We start from the raw sequence: 17,700 nt of genomic DNA, 5'->3' as shown, positions 1-17,700 counted from the left end.
CTTCTTTGCTGTGCAGGAGGAAAAGGACCTGTGGTGACGTCACTGTGCTCATCACATGGTCCGTCACATGATCCATCGTGATGGATCATGTGATGGACCATGTGATGATCGCAGTGATGTCATCAAAGGTCCTTTACCCAGGTCCTGAAGAAAGAAAAAAAAAGAAGAGAAGCCGGGCTGCGTGAACAAGTGGATTAAGGTGAGTTAAATTTTAATTTTTAACCCCTCCAGCCCTATTTTACTAAGAATTCTGTATTCCAATCCTGGCACATATAGCAAACAGGAAGGAAGGGTATATTACTCCCCTAGCCATTCCTGAAGCAGCGGGGTTACCCTTGTAGTTGCTGGACCTGCCTGGGACTTACCACTTGTCCTACCTGGGTACCTAGGATACATGACACCAGGAGTAGGCCATTAGTATTAAGCGTCCGCAGAGGCAGTCTGTATAAAGAGAACAGAGCTGTAAAGCAGAGTGACACAAAAGAAAGGTGCTACTGATCTGGCTAAGTGCAAAAGTTAAGTTCAATTTCACAAAAAGTGCATAGATTCACATTGCGGCACCTGGAAAAGAATACACACAATGGGCATAAGTGCTTGAACGTTGCATAACCTGTAAACATGTTGGGAAAAACAGTGCAAATATATTATGCAAATATTAGTGCAATCAATATTATCATTATACGCTCAAATATGACTTGAGTCCTTTTTCTTTAAGTGCTTTACAATTAGAATCCTCTGGAAACAAACAAAAGTCACTTGTAATCCACGGGAAACAATAGAGTTAATTGTAATCCATACGGGATGATTTGTAATCCAATAGGAGGTATATTTGTAACCCAAGGAACTGTATAAATCATTGTAAAAACACATATGAAATAGCAGCAAAAGTGAGAACCATAGTTCCATGAGGCTCTCAAATAACCTGAGAAAGGGGATAAAACAATGCGCAAACTTTTGCACAAACTGGGATGTAGACAGTTGTTGAAGTGGGGGGAGTCCTGACAAAAGTGGCCATCACCTGAGGCTGCAATAAATGGCAACGGAACAAAACAAACTGACCAACAGTCTCTCAGTTTTCAGGACCAGTCCACACTGTGGCTCCCATAAGTTCTGGTATTGCAGTGAAGAAGGATTTGCAGGTCCTCCTCACTGCTGGAGCTACTAAAGCTCATAAGAGGGCGCTCCTGACTTTGATAGCTAAGCTTTGCAGCTCTTGTGGTGTGCCACTGCCCTCTAGTGGTATCTTTTGAGGTTGGCTGAGCAGTCAGCCTGGAGAAAGCTGTGGTAACCTGCTGCAATCCGGAATTCCTTTCCGATGCAGAGGCATGCAAAACCTCTGGCTGAAGAGGTTCTGGAAGGCAATCAAGGGGTGCCTGTGGAAGTTTCCAGGGTAGGACATAGGGTTGTACCCTGGGATTAAAAGTCAGCACTGAGTTGTTAATGTGACCCACGCGTAGCGTTGGGGGTACAGCTTGGTCAGGAATAAGGGGCTCTGGCTCAGGTTGGGCTCGCTCTCTCAACCTCAGCTAGCCATCCGGAGCTTCCTGCAGGCATCTGACTCTCCCAGCAGAACCTGGTTCTTCCTGCCAGGCCTCTGGGGTGATAGCAGGGGGATAGTGGCTTGGCCAGGAGGGTAATCCCTGCGGCAAAGGGGCCCTGCACAGAGCAAATTGGGGTGTACTCAACCTGGTCCCCAACATATAGGTTGTTGCGGGACTGTGGCAGGTAATGCCGTTTAACAGAGCTGCGGCCCACAAATAGTTCTTCCCTGCTATGATTGTCTTGGAGGAACCCAACACCTCTCTCCACGGAGAACCACAACACAGTTCCCGCGCGCCTGATTAGTTTAGGGTCCCCTGGTCAGGGGTCATCCAGGACCTGCTTTACCCACTCTTCCACTGCTGTTTTATACTCCCCTTGACTTTGGGCATGGCAAGCGATCTCGAGAGGGACCTCATGGTTAATGTGACTGGGCCTGGGTTCAGCTTTCCTGTGGAAACTCCAGCTGCCTCCACCGCGCCAGCCTGTGTGCAGAGCGGGGCCTCCTTGGGCCTAGCAGAGGCGCGGTGCAAGGGCAGTTACTGGCTGGACCGGGGCCTCAGGGAGCAGGATGGCTACGACCTGTTGTTGCGGCCGGGTGGCCGGTTCCGGTGCCTCCTGCTGGTGTTCGGCGGTGGTCGTGGTAGCCTCTGGAGACTCAGATGACTCTGCGGGGATCGCGGCTTGCTGCTGGGCCGAGACGTCCGTCGCGGGGGTCGATGATGCCATCTGTGACGTAGGCGCCTCCGGGACCTGGACAGCTTGGCTGAAGGCGGCCATCTTTGTCTCAGGAGTGGCGGTCTCGCTGTCTGAGGAGGAATCCGCAGCCTCCAGAATCATGGCAAACACTGAGGGGCCTTTCTTGTTCACTAATTGGGAGACCCGGACCTCTGGTGGGTACTTTTCATAAACAGGTTCGCCTTTGATCGACATCTGGTCCCACTTGGGCTTGGGGAGCGCCATCTTCCTTTGCTCCTCGATCATGCTGGATGCAGGAAGTGCAGGTGGAGCCTGAGGGGAGGAATCTTTACTCACTTGGCTCACATTGCAAAGTTGCACATATGAGAGACAAACGGACGGCACTCACCGATGCTTGCAAAAACGCTTTCTTTTATTCCTGGTAGAGAGCGGACATCATACACAAGTGCTCCAGCTGAGTTAGGCGACGGCTGTTTCGCACCTCAGTGCTTCGTCTGGCCCATAATCAGGTGAAACAATTCACCTGCTTTTAAAAGACTCATGCTGTGACGTGGTTCTCTCTGCGCCGCACCAGCGCCACGCTGATACAGCGCTCACCTATGCGCGTCAGAGAGGACCACGTCATTATGATAAACATATACTTAAAACAATACCACGTAACCTTTAAATTAGTCATACAACTTATTGCTGGGAAAGAGCGGCCCCTTACAAAAAGACCCCCATTTCGATCTTGTCATTTAGGCCTAACGGCCCCATTCCGCCTGCGCGCAAGATCCACTTACTTTCTCTCCTGAGGAGATCCTTATGTCTATCTCCCCCTTGTGGTAGGCTATGCACTATCTCTATTCCTGCGAAACTGAGAGCCAGATAGTTACCTGCATGCTCCTTTCTGACATGTTCAATCAACCGTAAACAGCCCTTTCCCGTGGTAAGTGAATTCATGTGCTCTCTAATCCTCTCCTGGAGACATCTTACTGTTTTTTCCTATATAGAACCTGCCGCATTCACACTTTATAAGATATACCACATATTTGCTTTTACAGGTAATGAGGGTATTCCTCCAAAAAACTGTGTGTCCCATTGCGGATTGAGCTTACAACAGGAGCAATGGCCGCATCTGCGGTTACCTTTTGGTCCCCAATTCTCTAGCCAAGTCATAGATTTCTTTTCTTGAAATCTACTGCGGACCAATTTATCCTTCAGGGTATGATATTTCCTAAAGGCTATAATTGGTGCCACATTCTTGATCCCTTTTAAGGATTCATCTCTTTCGAGTATGCTCCAATTATCCTTAATGACTTTTCTGATTTGAGAGGCCAAAATGGTCCAAACTTGAAGGAGAAGACAAAGGGGTGGGAACTACACTCATCCGCTGTTAATTCTGTCTGACTACTCTCAGTAAATGTAGAACTTTTTGGAAGTTTAGTCAATGAGGCCTTCTTCATGGCCTCATTGAGTAGCTTTAAAAGGACACTGACAGGCCCTATAAACATATTTAGTTATTCCTATGCAGTCATAGATCTATTAAAGTGTATTCCAACGATATAAGAGTACCCCCTGTCCGCATTGTAAACCATGTAAAAACAACTTTATATTCATCTGTCAATCACATTTCTTTATGCCCAAGGGGCGTTTTTTTCTCCTACCTTCGTGCCCAGCCGCGCCTCAACTGTCGCTTCCTAGCGCCGCCCAGCTCATTATTATTCACTGCGCTGGGCGGCTCTTACATTCCCCGATCCTGTCAGTTGCCGCGCATGCCCGATAGATACTTATGGCCATCGGCCTCAATCGGACCATATGCGCATGCGCCGGCACCCTCCCAAGCCTGTAATTGAATCCAGTGCCCGAGAGAAGCGCTGGATTCAATTTTCAGTAGCGACGAGGGTGCTGGGTAGGGGCCCGGGAATTGGGGGGCATGTCTTACACTTTGGATAACGCCTTAAAGGCAGTCCTTGGAGCTTTCAGAGCAACTAAACAGCTTCCTCTGTCTCATTGTGGGGTTGTCGTTCGCACCCTGGGAGTGACTGCTCAGGTGCTGTGGTTGCAATTGACCGGGGCATCTGAAGAATTAAAAGTCTGCGATCGGCATTATCGCTGATCGTGGACTCTGACACCGAGTTTCTACTGTTTAATACAGCAGGCACTCAGCAGCTAAAGCGCCCACTCAGCTCCAGAGTGGGAGACAACTTTAAAGACTTGGTATCTTCCGTATATCCTATGGTGGATTTAGGGAAGGGGTTAAGCAGCCGAAAAAAACATGTGAGCCTCTTTGTAAGTGTAACCACCAAGCACGTGCCCTCCTATGAAATGTTGTAAAACACATTGGGGGCAGCGCACGTTTATGCCCTGGTATTGAGCCCATTTAGCCTCATGCACGTGCTGCTGTCCGTGGAGCATCCGCATTTTTGTGGACCCATTGACTTCCATGGGTTCACGGTCCGCATTTCGCAGTCAACTGTCTGTAAGACATGTTCTATCTTTTTGCCCCACTATACAATGCGTCACGTCCGGCGCTTCCGTTCTTTTAGCCGGTCTTCTCCTATAACGCAGCAGAACCATGAAAAAAACAAGGCAGATGTGAATTTTTTTTAAAGTATTTTTTATTTATTTTTTACATTTTCAGTAACTTTCGGTATACACTGTGGAAAAGTTTAGATGCACCCATGCAAAACAAGGTCCTGAGAGGCAGAAGCCCTGACTGCATGGTGCCCGCCGCATCCCCCCCGTTATTTCCATCCATGAACGCGCATTCCGGCCGGGCCCCGCCCCCTTTCCCCCTCGCGCCTGAGGCGCTCACGCTCCACTTTCCAGTCACGCTTACGTCACATGTCGCTGCCGCTCGCTGATTGGTTGAAACGCGCAAACAACACGCTGCGCACGGCGACGTCGCGGGAGCGCGCACGTTCTTGCGTCGGAAAAGTGCATGGACCATCGGGAGGAGGCGGAGTAGGTCCGGAGCGCCATGGCGACCAACATAGAACAGATCTTCCGTTCTTTCGTCGTGAATAAATTCAAGGAGATTCAGGAGGAAAACCGTAACAGGTCAGTGACCAAAGCGGCCGCTCGGTTCCCCGGGGGGAAGGCCGCGAGGTTATGGAGGCGCCGCCGTGGTGCCGCGGCCTGGCCGGGCCTACGCGGCGCGGTGTGTGGCTGCAGGGCCCGAGTGTCCGCCGAGAAGCATGTGTGGCGTGAGCAATCCCGGCCTGCACGGACAGGGAGCCGGGCCTGGGGTACGGTGGCGCCTCCCGCCTCACCAGGCCTCCCGCCCTCCACCATAGTAACCGCCAATAGGTGCCCTCCCTGCATGTGCGGCGGGACTACAACTCCCAGCATGCCCTGCAGCACGAGAAAGGAAGTTGTCGCTTCCTGAAGGGTTTGCTAGCTCGGAGACCTCTACAAGGAATGCTGAGGGTTGTAGTTTATTATTATTATTATTATTATTATTATTTTTTTTTTTTTTTTACATATCTGAAACTTAGTAATATTTTTGATAATTTATTGGATCAATTAGGACAATTGTCTGATTATGTGAACCTGTATAAATATGCCCATTGCACTGCCATGTTATCCCAGGAAGCGGATCGAAGCGCTGCGTGTCCGGTGAATAAAGGCGTCGTGTTTATTTTTACGCCTTGGAATTTCTTTAATCTGAAACGTAGTAATAATTATAATGTAAAACGAAATCTGGCATGCTGGGAGTAGTAGTAGTAGTAATTGATCGCTGTGGTGATCCAGTGGTTGGGAAACTACAACTCTCAGCACGAGAAAGGAAGCGGTCGTTTCCTGCAGGGTTTGGAGCTCATGCGCACTAACATATTTTCCTAATGTGTCCGTTCTGTTTTTTTGCGACCGTATGCTGAACAATTTATTTCAATGGGTCCGCAAAAAAAACGGTAGTGTTTCCGTAATTCCGTTCTGCAAAAAAATAGAACATGTCCCATTATTGTCCGCATTACGGACAAGGATAAGACTGTTCTATTAGGGTCCAGCTGTTCCTTTCCGCAGAATACGGAACGCACACGTACGTTATTTGTATTTTGTGGACCGCAAAAATGCATACGGTCGTGTGCATGAGTCCTAAAACTGTGAAATGTGTTAGATGATAGGAGTTGTAGTTATTGGCACTTGATGGCTTCCGGTTGTCAAACTACAACTCCTAGCATGCTTTCCGGTTGGGTCCGACAAAAATAAATCCTAATTTAAAGGGGGGCGTTGATGGCATATTGATAGGATGTGCCAGCGCTGTCAGATAGGTGGGGGGCCCCGCTCTTAACTCCATAACGGGGCCCCTGAGGTGAAGGAGCGAGCACTGTGCATGCGCTGACCACTCTCCGTTCATCACTGATAGCTGGGCTAGCACACTGTGCAAGCGCCACGGCCTCTCCAATCACCGCTGTGCGGCTGCCAGAGATAACCGAAGCCAGGACTCCCATAGCGTTGAACGGAAGGTGGCCCCATTGTTTTCGGTTCACTTTGGAGGTCCTGTTCTGGAGGTAGGTGCAGGTCACACCGCTGGGGCCTGCTCCTATCTAACATCCTAGAGATCTGCCATCAGTGTCCCAGACGGTAATACCCCTTTAAGGATGCGTCCACGTGGATATAAAACTTTGCGGTTGGTGCCAGTTCACACAGAGTTTGACGCTGAGTCTTGGGTGGAAACTGTGCAAACCAGTGTGAGAAATGTGTCAAATCTGCTTCCTATTTCCGCCTGCTGGGAAGAAAAAAAGCAAATCGCCGCCGCTCTCTGTGGCAGGTTCCACCGGCAAAATCATCCGTTTTTTTCCTATGATAGAAATACCTATTGTTTGCAAAATCCGGATGCCGTTCGAGTTTTTTTTTTTGTGGATCCATTTTAATAATGCCTGTATGCAAAGCGGACAAGAATAGGATAAGCTCTATATATTTTTGCGGTGCCACGGAATAAACGTTCACTCCGCGTTCCGTCCGTATCTTTTGCCGTCCCATTGAAATGAACGGGTCTGCACCCGTTAGGCAAAATTGTGGATCGGCTGCGGACACAAATATCCAGTCATCTGAATGAGCCCTTAGGGCAGTAGCAGAGTGGACGGCATTTTCAAAAATCTCATCTAGACACCACAAAAAAAACCATTTACTGTGGGGAGGATTTGAAATCCGTAACCCGTCAATTTATGCTGCAGTTTCAACCTTTACTACGATTCTGCTTTTCTGCGGAAATTAAGTCCCACGTGGACGCACCCTCGTATACTTGGGCTATATTCAGATGAGCCGTATAAAACTCCCAACTGTTCTGTCCGGTAAAAAAGGAGGAATTTCTGTCATCGTGGAATAGTTTCCCAGTTACTTTGGCTTTTTAGTTAGAGTGCTTTCGGTGGGTTATCCGTTTTTCACATCCGTCAAAAAAACAAAGCTGCCGTGTGCAAGAAAATGAGCTTCACGTGGATAGCTTTTTCTCACGGGAGCCAGTACTAGTGACGTCTGTCAGGAACCCCTCTGTGCGCCCCCCCCGACGTTTATCGCAGACGCCCACTGTAAACATAGTGGCCCAGATTTACTAATGTGCCTGCGCCAAAAATCTGCCAGAAAAGTGGTGCGATTTGACGCATCAACGCTTTATTATTTTTTTTTCTCCTTTAACCGCCTCCGGACCGCCTAACGCAGGATCGCGTTCCGGAGGCGGCAGCTCTGCGTAGAGTCACGCATATACGCGTCATCTCGCGAGATTTCCTGTGAATGCGCGCACACAGGCGCGCGCGTTCACAGGATCGGAAGGTAAGCGAGTGGATCTCCAGCCTGCCAGCGGCGATTGTTCGCTGGCAGGCAGGAGATGCAATTTTTTTTTTAACCCCTAACAGGTATATTAGATGCTGTTTTGATAACGGCGTCTAATATACCTGCTACCTGGTCCTCTGGTGGTCCCTTTTGCTTGGATCGACCACCAGAGGACACAGATAGCTCAGTAATAAGTAGCACCAAACACCACTACACTGCACCCCCCCGTCACTTATTAACCCCTTATTAACCCCTGATCACCCCATATAGACTCCCTGATCACCCCCCTGTCATTGATCACCCCCTTGTAAGGCTCCATTCAGACGTCCGTATGTTTTTTACGGATCCACGGATACATGGATCGGATCCGCAAAACACATACGGACGTCTGAATGGAGCCTTACAGGGGGGTGATCAATTACAGGGGGGTGATGACCCCATATAGACTCCCTGATCACCCCCCCTGTAAGGCTCCATTCAGACGTCCGTATGTTTTTTACGGATCCACGGATACATGGATCGGATCCGCAAAACACATACGGACGTCTGAATGGAGCCTTACAGGGGGGTGATCACCCCATATAGACTCCCTGATCACCCCCCCTGTAAGGCTCCATTCAGACGTCCGTATGTTTTTTACGGATCCACGGATACATGGATCGGATCCGCAAAACACATACGGACGTCTGAATAGAGCCTTATAGGGGGTGATCAATGACAGGGGGTGATCACCCCATATAGACTCCCTGATCACCCCCCTGTCATTGATCACCCCCCTGTAAGGCTCCATTCAGACACTTTTTTTGGCCCAAGTTAGCGGAAATTGTTTTTATTTTTTTTTCTTACAAAGTCTTATATTCCACTAACTTGTGTCAAAAAATAAAATCTCACATGAACTCACCATACCCCTCACGGAATCCAAATGTGTAAAATTTTTTAGACATTTAGATTCCAGACTTCTTCTCTCGCTTTAGGGCCCCTAAAATGCCAGGGCAGTATAAATACCCCACGTGTGACCCCATTTCGGAAAGAAGACACCCCAAGGTATTCTGTGAGGGGCATATTGAGTCCATGAAAGATTTAAATTTTTGTCCCAAGTTAGCGGAAAGGGAGACTTTGTGAGAAAAAACAAAAAAAAAACAATTTCCGCTAACTTGTGCCAAAAAAATAATAATAATCCTATGAACTCGCCATGCCCCTCATTGAATACCTTGGGGTGTCTTCTTTCCAAAATGGGGTCACTTGTGGGGTATTTATACTGCCCTGGCATTTTAGGGGCCCCAAAGCGTGAGAAGAAGTCTGGTATCCCAATGTCTAAAAAAGCCCTCCTAAAAGGAATGTGGCCCCCTTTGCGCATCTAGGCTGCAAAAAAGTGCCACACATCTGGTATCGCCGTACTCGGGAGAAGTTGGGGAATGTGTTTTGGGGTGTCCTTTTACATATACCCATGCTGGGTGAGAGAAATATCTCGGTCAAATGCCAACTTTGTATAAAAAAAATTGGAAAAGTTGTCTTTTGACGAGATATTTCTCTCACCCAGCATGGGTATATGTAAAATGACACCCCAAAACACATTGCCCAACTTCTCCTTAGTACGGCATCCGTGACGGATCCGCAAAAACTGCTTATGTGAAAGTAGCCTAAGGGCAGCGTTTTGGTGTCCGCCATTAGAGCGGAATGGAGACTGATCGAAGGCAAACTGAGGCATTCTGAGCGGATCCTTTTCCATTCAGAATTCATTAGAATGCAAACTGATCCGTTTTGGACCGCGTGTGAGAGTCCTGAACGAATCTCAGAAACGGAAAGCCAAAACGCCAGTGTGAAAGTAGCCTAAGGCCTCGTTCACATCACCGTTTCTCCTTTCCATTCTCCGCCTCCTTTGAGGAGCAGGAGAACGGAAAGGACGGATTCTGCAGATAACTGAGACCTAACTGAGCGCAACGGAGCCTAAAGACCCCATAGACTATAATGGTGTCCGCTCAGAACATGATTTTTGAGCGGAGACGAAAGTCCTCAACAGAGCCGGAGAACGGAAAGGAGAAACGGTGATGTGAACGAGGCCTTAGGCTACTCTCCCACTGGCGTTTTGGCTTTCCGTTTCTGAGATTCGTTCAGGGCTCTCACACGCGGTCCAAAACGGATCAGTTTGCATTCTAATGCATTCTGAATGGAAAAGAACGAGGCCTTACTGAGACAAGTGACTGAAAATCCACTGCAGATTTCTACAGCAAAAAAGCAGCAAATTTTTTTTTTTTTTTACACATTCCATTGCAAAGGGTGAGATCTGCTGTGGATTTCATATTCGCCATGCCGCACTTTTTCAGCTGCATTTTTTTTTATTATTTATTTTCTTACCCAGTGCTGAAATTCTCATCCACGTTGCTGGTACTGTAAAATTCTGTACAATCTCGTGAAAATCCGCGACAGCAAATCCGCAGCTAATCGGTCACATGTGACCCCGGCCTAAGGCTGCCTGCACACGATGCAGATTACGTGCATTTTTCTGTGCAGATTTTCATGCAGAAAAACCGCCATGTAATGCGGTACCAGTAACGTGAACACTTTGCTTATTTTCTTCCCCTTGGATATTGACCGGCCGTGTGGAGTTTATAATCTGCAGCATGTCAGTAGTTTGTGAGGTTCAGCGCCTCCTGGTGAAGGTGAAGAGCTGCAGTTACGTGCAGCACTCGCCTCCACTGTACTGCAGTCGCTCCTTCTCCTACAGATTTATTGTTTCTGGGCCAGCAGATCCCTGTTCACACAGCACAACCTGCTGCCCAGAAACAATAAAATGCCACATAGATGATGAACTGGTGCGTTGGGCGCTCGTCTGAGCATTTACACAGGCAGAGTACTGGGAACGAGTGTTCGTAATCACTGCAGATTTGAGAATCCACACAGCAGGTCACTCTCTGCACCTACCGCGCCTTCACTTTGCTTGTACTGGGTTAGGGCTCATTCACACGACCGTATGAAGGGGTCTACTTCCGTTCCGCAGTTTTGCAGAACAGGTGCGGACCCATTAGTTTCAACGGGGCTGCAAAAGATGCGGTCAGCCCTCTGTGCACTGTCTGCATCCATAAGTCCATTTCGCGGCCCCTACATAAAAAGATAGAGCATGTCCTATTCCTGTCCGCAATCGTGGACAAGAATAGTCATTTCCGGCAGTGCAAGCAATGTGCGGTCTGCAAAATGCGGAATGCCCATGGATGGATTTATGCTCGTTTCCATGGTTACCACCACCCTGCAGTCCAGCCGCTGAGCTCACCGGCGCCGTACATTGTATTGAGGCAGTGCTTGGTATTGCAGCTCAGCCCCGTTGACTTGAATGGGGCTGCGCTGACAACTAGGCCATGTGACCGATGTACAGTGATGTCACCTGCCTAGCGGCTGACCTCGGGGGTCCTGGGTGTCGCACCCACGATCATCTGATACTGATGACCTATCCTAAGGATCAGACAGCACTATCTTTTCCTGGATAGCCCCTATAACATCCTACTGCTTTCCGAGGAGCGATCTGAGTCCTGTAGAGCGGCTTCCCCCGTCCCTGTACTGCATATAAAGGGGATGCTGTTGTCACCTGTGCATTTTTTACCCTGACTAACAAGTCAAAGGTTTAACAAGTCTAAAGTCAAAAATTGATCTTTTTGTTTTTCGCTATTTTGTTTGTTAGGGAATGAAAATCACCGGTGATAAGAGTGATCTGTCCATATCACAGGCAGGTACAGGGCCAGCAGCTCTACAGTGTGAGGACCCCATCAAACAGCTCCTCATAACCCAGCTTCCAGGACCTCTGTGAGTGTAACATGGGTGGGGGGGGAGGGAGGGGGATATATTGGGTTAAACGGGGATGTCCAGTCTGGAGAAATTGATGACCTATCCTTGATATCAGATGGTGGAGGTGGGGTGACCCGGCCCCCCCATTGATCAGCCGCCAATGCCAGAAACCAAATGGTGGATGGAGCCGTGTGTAGAAGGCTCCACCGAGATGGCGCCTTCTGCTTCCAGCTCAGTCCAGTGTTTAGTTTCAGACGCCGGCTGATCGGTGGGGGTGCCAGGTGTCTGACCCCCTCCAATCTGATATTGAGGATAGATCATCAATTTCTTCAGGCTGGAAACCCCATTTTAACAGTTCATGCACTTGATCCTTTAACAATTTTGTACATGTGCTTTAGGGGTGGGTGATATGGCCTAAAATCTATATTGCAATATATTATTTTCTTCTGTATGTATACAAAAAATATAAATTACAAAACTTTTCAAGAAATTTTTTATGTGTGTTGTGTAACATCTTTTTCCAAACAATGTAAAGATGAAGACTCAGTGTTAGTAAAACACAAATTTCATACATGTCCCTCAGAGCCAGTGCCATCAGCCCCATGGCATTTGCCATCATCATCATACATGTCCCCCAGGGGCCCAGAGCCAGTGCCATCAGCCCCATGGCATTTGCCATCATCATACATGTCCCCCAGGGGCCCAGAGCCAGTGCCATCAGCCCCATGGCATTTGCCATCATCATCATACATGTCCCCCAGGGGCCCAGAGCCAGTGCCATCAGCCCCATGGCATTTGCCATCATCATCATACATGTCCCCCAGGGGCCCAGAGCCAGTGCCATCAGCCCCATGGCATTTGCCATCATCATCATACATGTCCCCCAGGGGCCCAGAGCCAGTGCCATCAGCCCCATGGCATTTGCCATCATCATCATACATGTCCCCCAGGGGCCCAGAGCCAGTGCCATCAGCCCCATGGCATTTGCCATCATCATCATACATGTCCCCCAGGGGCCCAGAGCCAGTGCCATCAGCCCCATGGCATTTGCCATCATCAGACATGTCCCCCAGTGCTATCCTATCAGATCAGCCCCATGGCATTTGCCATCATCAGGCATGTCCCCCAGGGGCCCAGAGCCAGTGCCATCAGATCAGCCCCATGGCCATCCTTTGCGAATAGACCTGTGTGCTTTCTGCAGCTTCTCACTAACAAAAGGACCAAGGGGCTCATTTATCAAACTGGTGTGAAGTAGAAATGGCTTAGTTGCCCATATCAACCAATTGGATTCCTTCTTACAGTTTGGACAGCTCCTTTAGAAAATGAAAGGAGGAATCTGGTTGCTATGGGAAACTAAGCCCGCACTACTTTACACCAGTTTGATAAATGACCCCCCCAATCTGTGAATTAAAGCCATTTGCTGTTGTGCTCTGTGTCTCTGCATATGTGGATGCTATAGCAAAGCAACCAGCATGGATTATAGCTTTAAAGGGATATTCCGTTTACATTTGGTTATCCCCTATTCTACTGCTGGGACCCCCACCGATCATGAGAATGGGCGCCTCGTACCTCCTGCAGCCCACTGAAATGAATGGAGCGGCCAGACGGGCAAGGGTGCAGCCGTTCCATTAATTTCTGTGGGAATTCCAGAGATGGCAGAGTACAGCGCTCGGCTATCTCCTGAACTCCAATAGAAATGAGTGGAGCGGCCATGCTGGACTGGCCGCTCTGTTCATTTCAGGGGGCTGCGGAGGGTATGGGGCCCTCATATTTGTCATCGGGTCGCAGCAGTAGGACCCCCACTGATCTAATAGTTATACCTTTTTATCCTGTGGATAGAGGATAACTTAATGTAGCCAGAATACCCCTTTAATTAAAGTTACCAGGGTATACTGGAGGTTGTAGTGTTCCGCATTATATAGTACCTAAACCTTTGTGGTAAAGGAGAACGTGGTCCGCCCCCCTGGTATTAGATGTCAGAATATACCTCTGCCTTGCATTCTTGATAAGCTTATCAGTCTTTTTCTAGAAAAACAGCACAGACATATGCATCACATGACAGTAACCCCTGATGGACCCATTTTGGCTATAATGGGGTCCACCGGGTTTCTGTTATGGAGCCTCATAATAAGGGCTCATGCACACGGTCATTGTTCACTTGAATGGGTCTGCAATCCCGGAGATGCAGTGTGGAACGGAAGCACGGATCGGAACCCCACGGAGGCACTACAGAGTGCTTCCGTGGTGTTTCTGTCCACGTACCGCAAAAAAATAGAACATGTTAATTTTTTTTTTACGTTGCGGATGGATCACAGACCCATTCAAGTAGTACAGATGTTGCCCGTGCATTGGGGGCCGCAAATTGCGGTTCCCAATGCACGGAACGGCTGCACAATGGTCGTGTGCTTGAGGCCTAAGGGTACTTTCACACTTGCGGCAGGCCGGATCCGACATGCTGTTCACCCTGTTGGATCCGTCCTTCCGCTATTTTGCCGTGCCGCCGGACCGCCGCTCTGTCCCCATTGACTATAATGGGGACGGGGCGGAGCTCCGGCGCTGTACGGCAGTTCGCGGTGAGAGGCCGCCGGACTAAAAAGTCTGACATGCAGGACTTTTAGTCCGGCGGCCTTTCGCCGTGCACTGCCGTGCTGCGCCAGTGCTCCGCCCCGTTCCCATAGTCAATGGGGACGGAGCAGCGGCACGGCGAAATAGCGGAAGGACGGATCCGACAGGGTGAACAGCCTGTCGGATCCGTCCTGCCGCAAGTGTGAAAGTACCATAACATAGCACATGCGGCACTATTAAAATATATATATATTTTTGTTTGTTTCAGAGGTTCTTACTGGATTTCTTTGCACTTTTCCAGAAGATGTATATAAGTAGCACAGTTAAATCGGTTTTCAGAGATTCTGATACTGATGACCTATCCTTAGTTTCTGGTGGGGTTCCGACACCCTGGACCCCCGCCGATCAGCTGTTTGAGAGGGCGCCACAACCTACTCAGCTCACAAACCACAGCGCCGTAAGTTGTATACGGCAGTGCTCGGTATCGCGCTCAAACCCATAGAAGTGAGTGGGCCTGAGGGCGATAACAAGCACGGCCGCTGTATTATGTATGGCGCTGTGCTTGGTAAGCACGGAGAAGGTCAAGGCGCTCACAGGAGCGCCGCCGCCTCTTCAAATAACTGATCTGCGGGGGTCCCTAGTGTTGGATCTCCACCGATCAGATACCGATGACCTATCCTAAGGATAGGTCATCAGTATCAAAATCTCAGAAAACCCGTTTTATACTTTTATATTGAATTTTATAACTTTTATATGAATATAGTGGTGTCATGAAAGATTGCTGATTTAACATGGGCCTGTGGGTGACATTTAGCTATCATGTGAATAACTGTTAACCTCTAAACTTGGCACAACTCCTTTAAGTGTTCTTGCATGGCGAGACCACTTACTGTTATCTCACATATACAGTTGCAAGAAAAAGTATGTGAACCCTTTGGAATGATATGGATTTCTGCACAAATTGGTCATAAAATGTGATCTGATCTTCATCTAAGTCACAACAATAGACAATCACAGTCTGCTTAAACTAATAACACACAAAGAATTAGATGTGACCATGTATTTATTGAACACACCATGTAAACATTCACAGTGCAGGTGGAAAAAATATGTGAACCCTTGGATTTAATAACTGGTTGAACCTCCTTTGGCAGCAATAACTTCAACCAAACGTTTCCTGTAGTTGCAGATCAGACGTGCACAACGGTCAGGAGTAATTCTTGACCATTCCTCTTTACAGAACTGTTTCAGTTCAGCAATATTCTTGGGATGTCTGGTGTGAATCGCTTTCTTGAGGTCATGCCACAGCATCTCCATCGGGTTGAGGTCAGGACTCTGACTGGGCCACTCCAGAAGGCGTATTTTCTTCTGTTTAAGCCATTCTGTTGTTGATTTACTTCTATGTTTTGGGTCGTTGTCCTGTTGCAACACCCATCTTCTGTTGAGCTTCAGCTGGTGGACAGATGGCCTTAAGTTCTCCTGCAAAATGTCTTGATAAACTTGGGAATTTATTTTTCCTTCGATGATAGCAATCTGTCTAGGCCCTGACGCAGCAAAGCAGCCCCAAACCATGATGCCCCCCCCACCATACTTCACAGTTGGGATGAGGTTTTGATGTTGGTGTGCTGTGCCTCTTTTTCTCCACACATAGTGTTGTGTGTTTCTTCCAAACAACTCAACTTTGGTTTCATCTGTCCACAGAATATTTTGCCAGTTCTGCTGTGGAACATCCAGGTGCTCTTGTGGAAACTGTAAACGTGCAGCAATGTTTTTTTTGGACAGCAGTGGCTTCCTCTGTGGTATCCTCCCATGAAATCCATTCTTGTTTAGTGTTTTACGTATCGTAGATTCGCTAACAGGGATGTTAGCATATGCCAGAGACTTTTGTAAGTCTTTAGCTGACACTTTAGGATTCTTCTTCACCTCATTGAGCAGTCTGCGCTGTGCTCTTGCAGTCATCTTTACAGGACGGCCACTCCTAGGGAGAGTAGCAGCAGTGCTGAACTTTCTCCATTTATAGACAATTTGTCTTACCGTGGACTGATGAACAGCAAGGCTTTTGGAGATACTTTTATAACTCTTTCCAGCTTTATGCAAGTCAATAATTCTTAATCGTAGGTCTTATGGGAGCTCTTTTGTGCGAGGCATCATTCACATCAGGCAATGCTTCTTGTGAAAAGCAAACCCAGAACTGGTGTGTGTTTTTTATAGGGCAGGGCAGCTGTAACCAACACCTCCTTGTAGGCAAATTTACCACCCTAACTCCTCCCACAGTTTTTACACTACATAGACAGTAATATACAGAAACGTGCGGATTGTTCCCGATTGGTGCGCTATTACTTTGTGGAACGTTTCGCCGAATGGTTCACAAAATATCGCTGTTTTTGTGGTGAAATTGGTCCCATAGGAATGAATAGCGGAATGTTCAAAACTAGAGTGGGAGCTGAAAAATCAGGACATGATTTCTAAACTGCCACCACTCCCTCATTTTCAGGCCCACCTACATAAATCTTATATCAAAACGTTCAGCTATGCCTGCTGCCACTAAAAATGTCTAGTTTTCACGATATGACTATTTGTTTGCAACTCACGCCACCCATTGACATTCATTGAAACTCCACTCTAGCCACCTCAAATTTGAAGGGCAATTTCTAAGGGCTCTTTCACACTTGCGTTCTTGTCTTCCGGCATAGAGTTCCGTCGTCGGGGCTCTATGCCGGAAGAATCCTGATCAGGATTATCCTAATGCATTCTGAATGGAGAGAAATCCGTTCAGGATGCATCAGGATGTCTTCAGTTCCGGAACGGAACGTTTTTTGGCCGGAGAAAATACTGCAGCATGCTGCGCTTTTTGCTCCGGCCAAAAATCCGGAACACTTGCCGCAAGGCCGGATCCGGAATTAATGCCCATTGAAAGGCATTGATCCGGATCCGGCCTTAAGCTAAACGTCGTTTCGGCGCATTGCCGCATCCGACATTTAGCTTTTTCTGAATGGTTACCATGGCTGCCGGGACGCTAAAGTCCTGGCAGCCATGGTAAAGTGTAGCGGGGAGCGGGGGAGCAGCATACTTACCGTCCGTGCGGCTCCCCGGGCGCTCCAGAGTGACGTCAGGGCGCCCCAAGCGCATGGATCATGTGATCACATGGATCACGTCATCCATGCGCATGGGGCGCTCTGACGTCACTCTGGAGCGCCCCGGGAGCCGCACGGACTGTAAGTATACCGCTCCCCCGCTCCCCGCTACTACTATGGCAACCAGGACTTTAATAGCGTCCTGGGTGCCATAGTAACACTGAACGCATTTGGAAGACGGTTCCGTCTTCAAATGCTTTCAGTACACTTGCGTTTTTCCGGATCCGGCGTGTAA

At 48.4% G+C, this 17,700-nt stretch overlaps 1 protein-coding gene across 3 annotated transcripts in view; it reads left to right on the top strand.

The window, feature by feature from the left end:
- The first annotated feature begins 5,142 nt into the window (after positions 1 to 5,142).
- The window catches only part of SON (SON DNA and RNA binding protein), a 94,177-nt gene continuing 81,619 nt past the window's right edge, over positions 5,143 to 17,700 (top strand). For 2 of the 3 annotated variants that reach the window (XM_040423151.1, XM_040423152.1), the window contains exons 1-2: positions 5,150 to 5,280; positions 11,663 to 11,784. In XM_040423151.1, coding sequence (XP_040279085.1) covers positions 11,666 to 11,784 — 119 coding nt within the window. In that variant the 5' untranslated portion in view covers positions 5,150 to 5,280; positions 11,663 to 11,665. Of the gene's footprint in view, positions 5,281 to 11,662; positions 11,785 to 17,700 lie in introns of all 3 variants that reach the window. The other variant, XM_040423153.1, reaches the window with a different exon arrangement.

This window comes from Bufo bufo, chromosome 3 (assembly GCF_905171765.1).
Source record: "Bufo bufo chromosome 3, aBufBuf1.1, whole genome shotgun sequence".
In the NCBI taxonomy this organism is placed as follows: domain Eukaryota; kingdom Metazoa; phylum Chordata; class Amphibia; order Anura; family Bufonidae; genus Bufo; species Bufo bufo.
The sequence above is the reverse complement of the archived record's forward strand: the minus strand, read 5'-3'. Positions and strand labels throughout refer to the sequence as shown.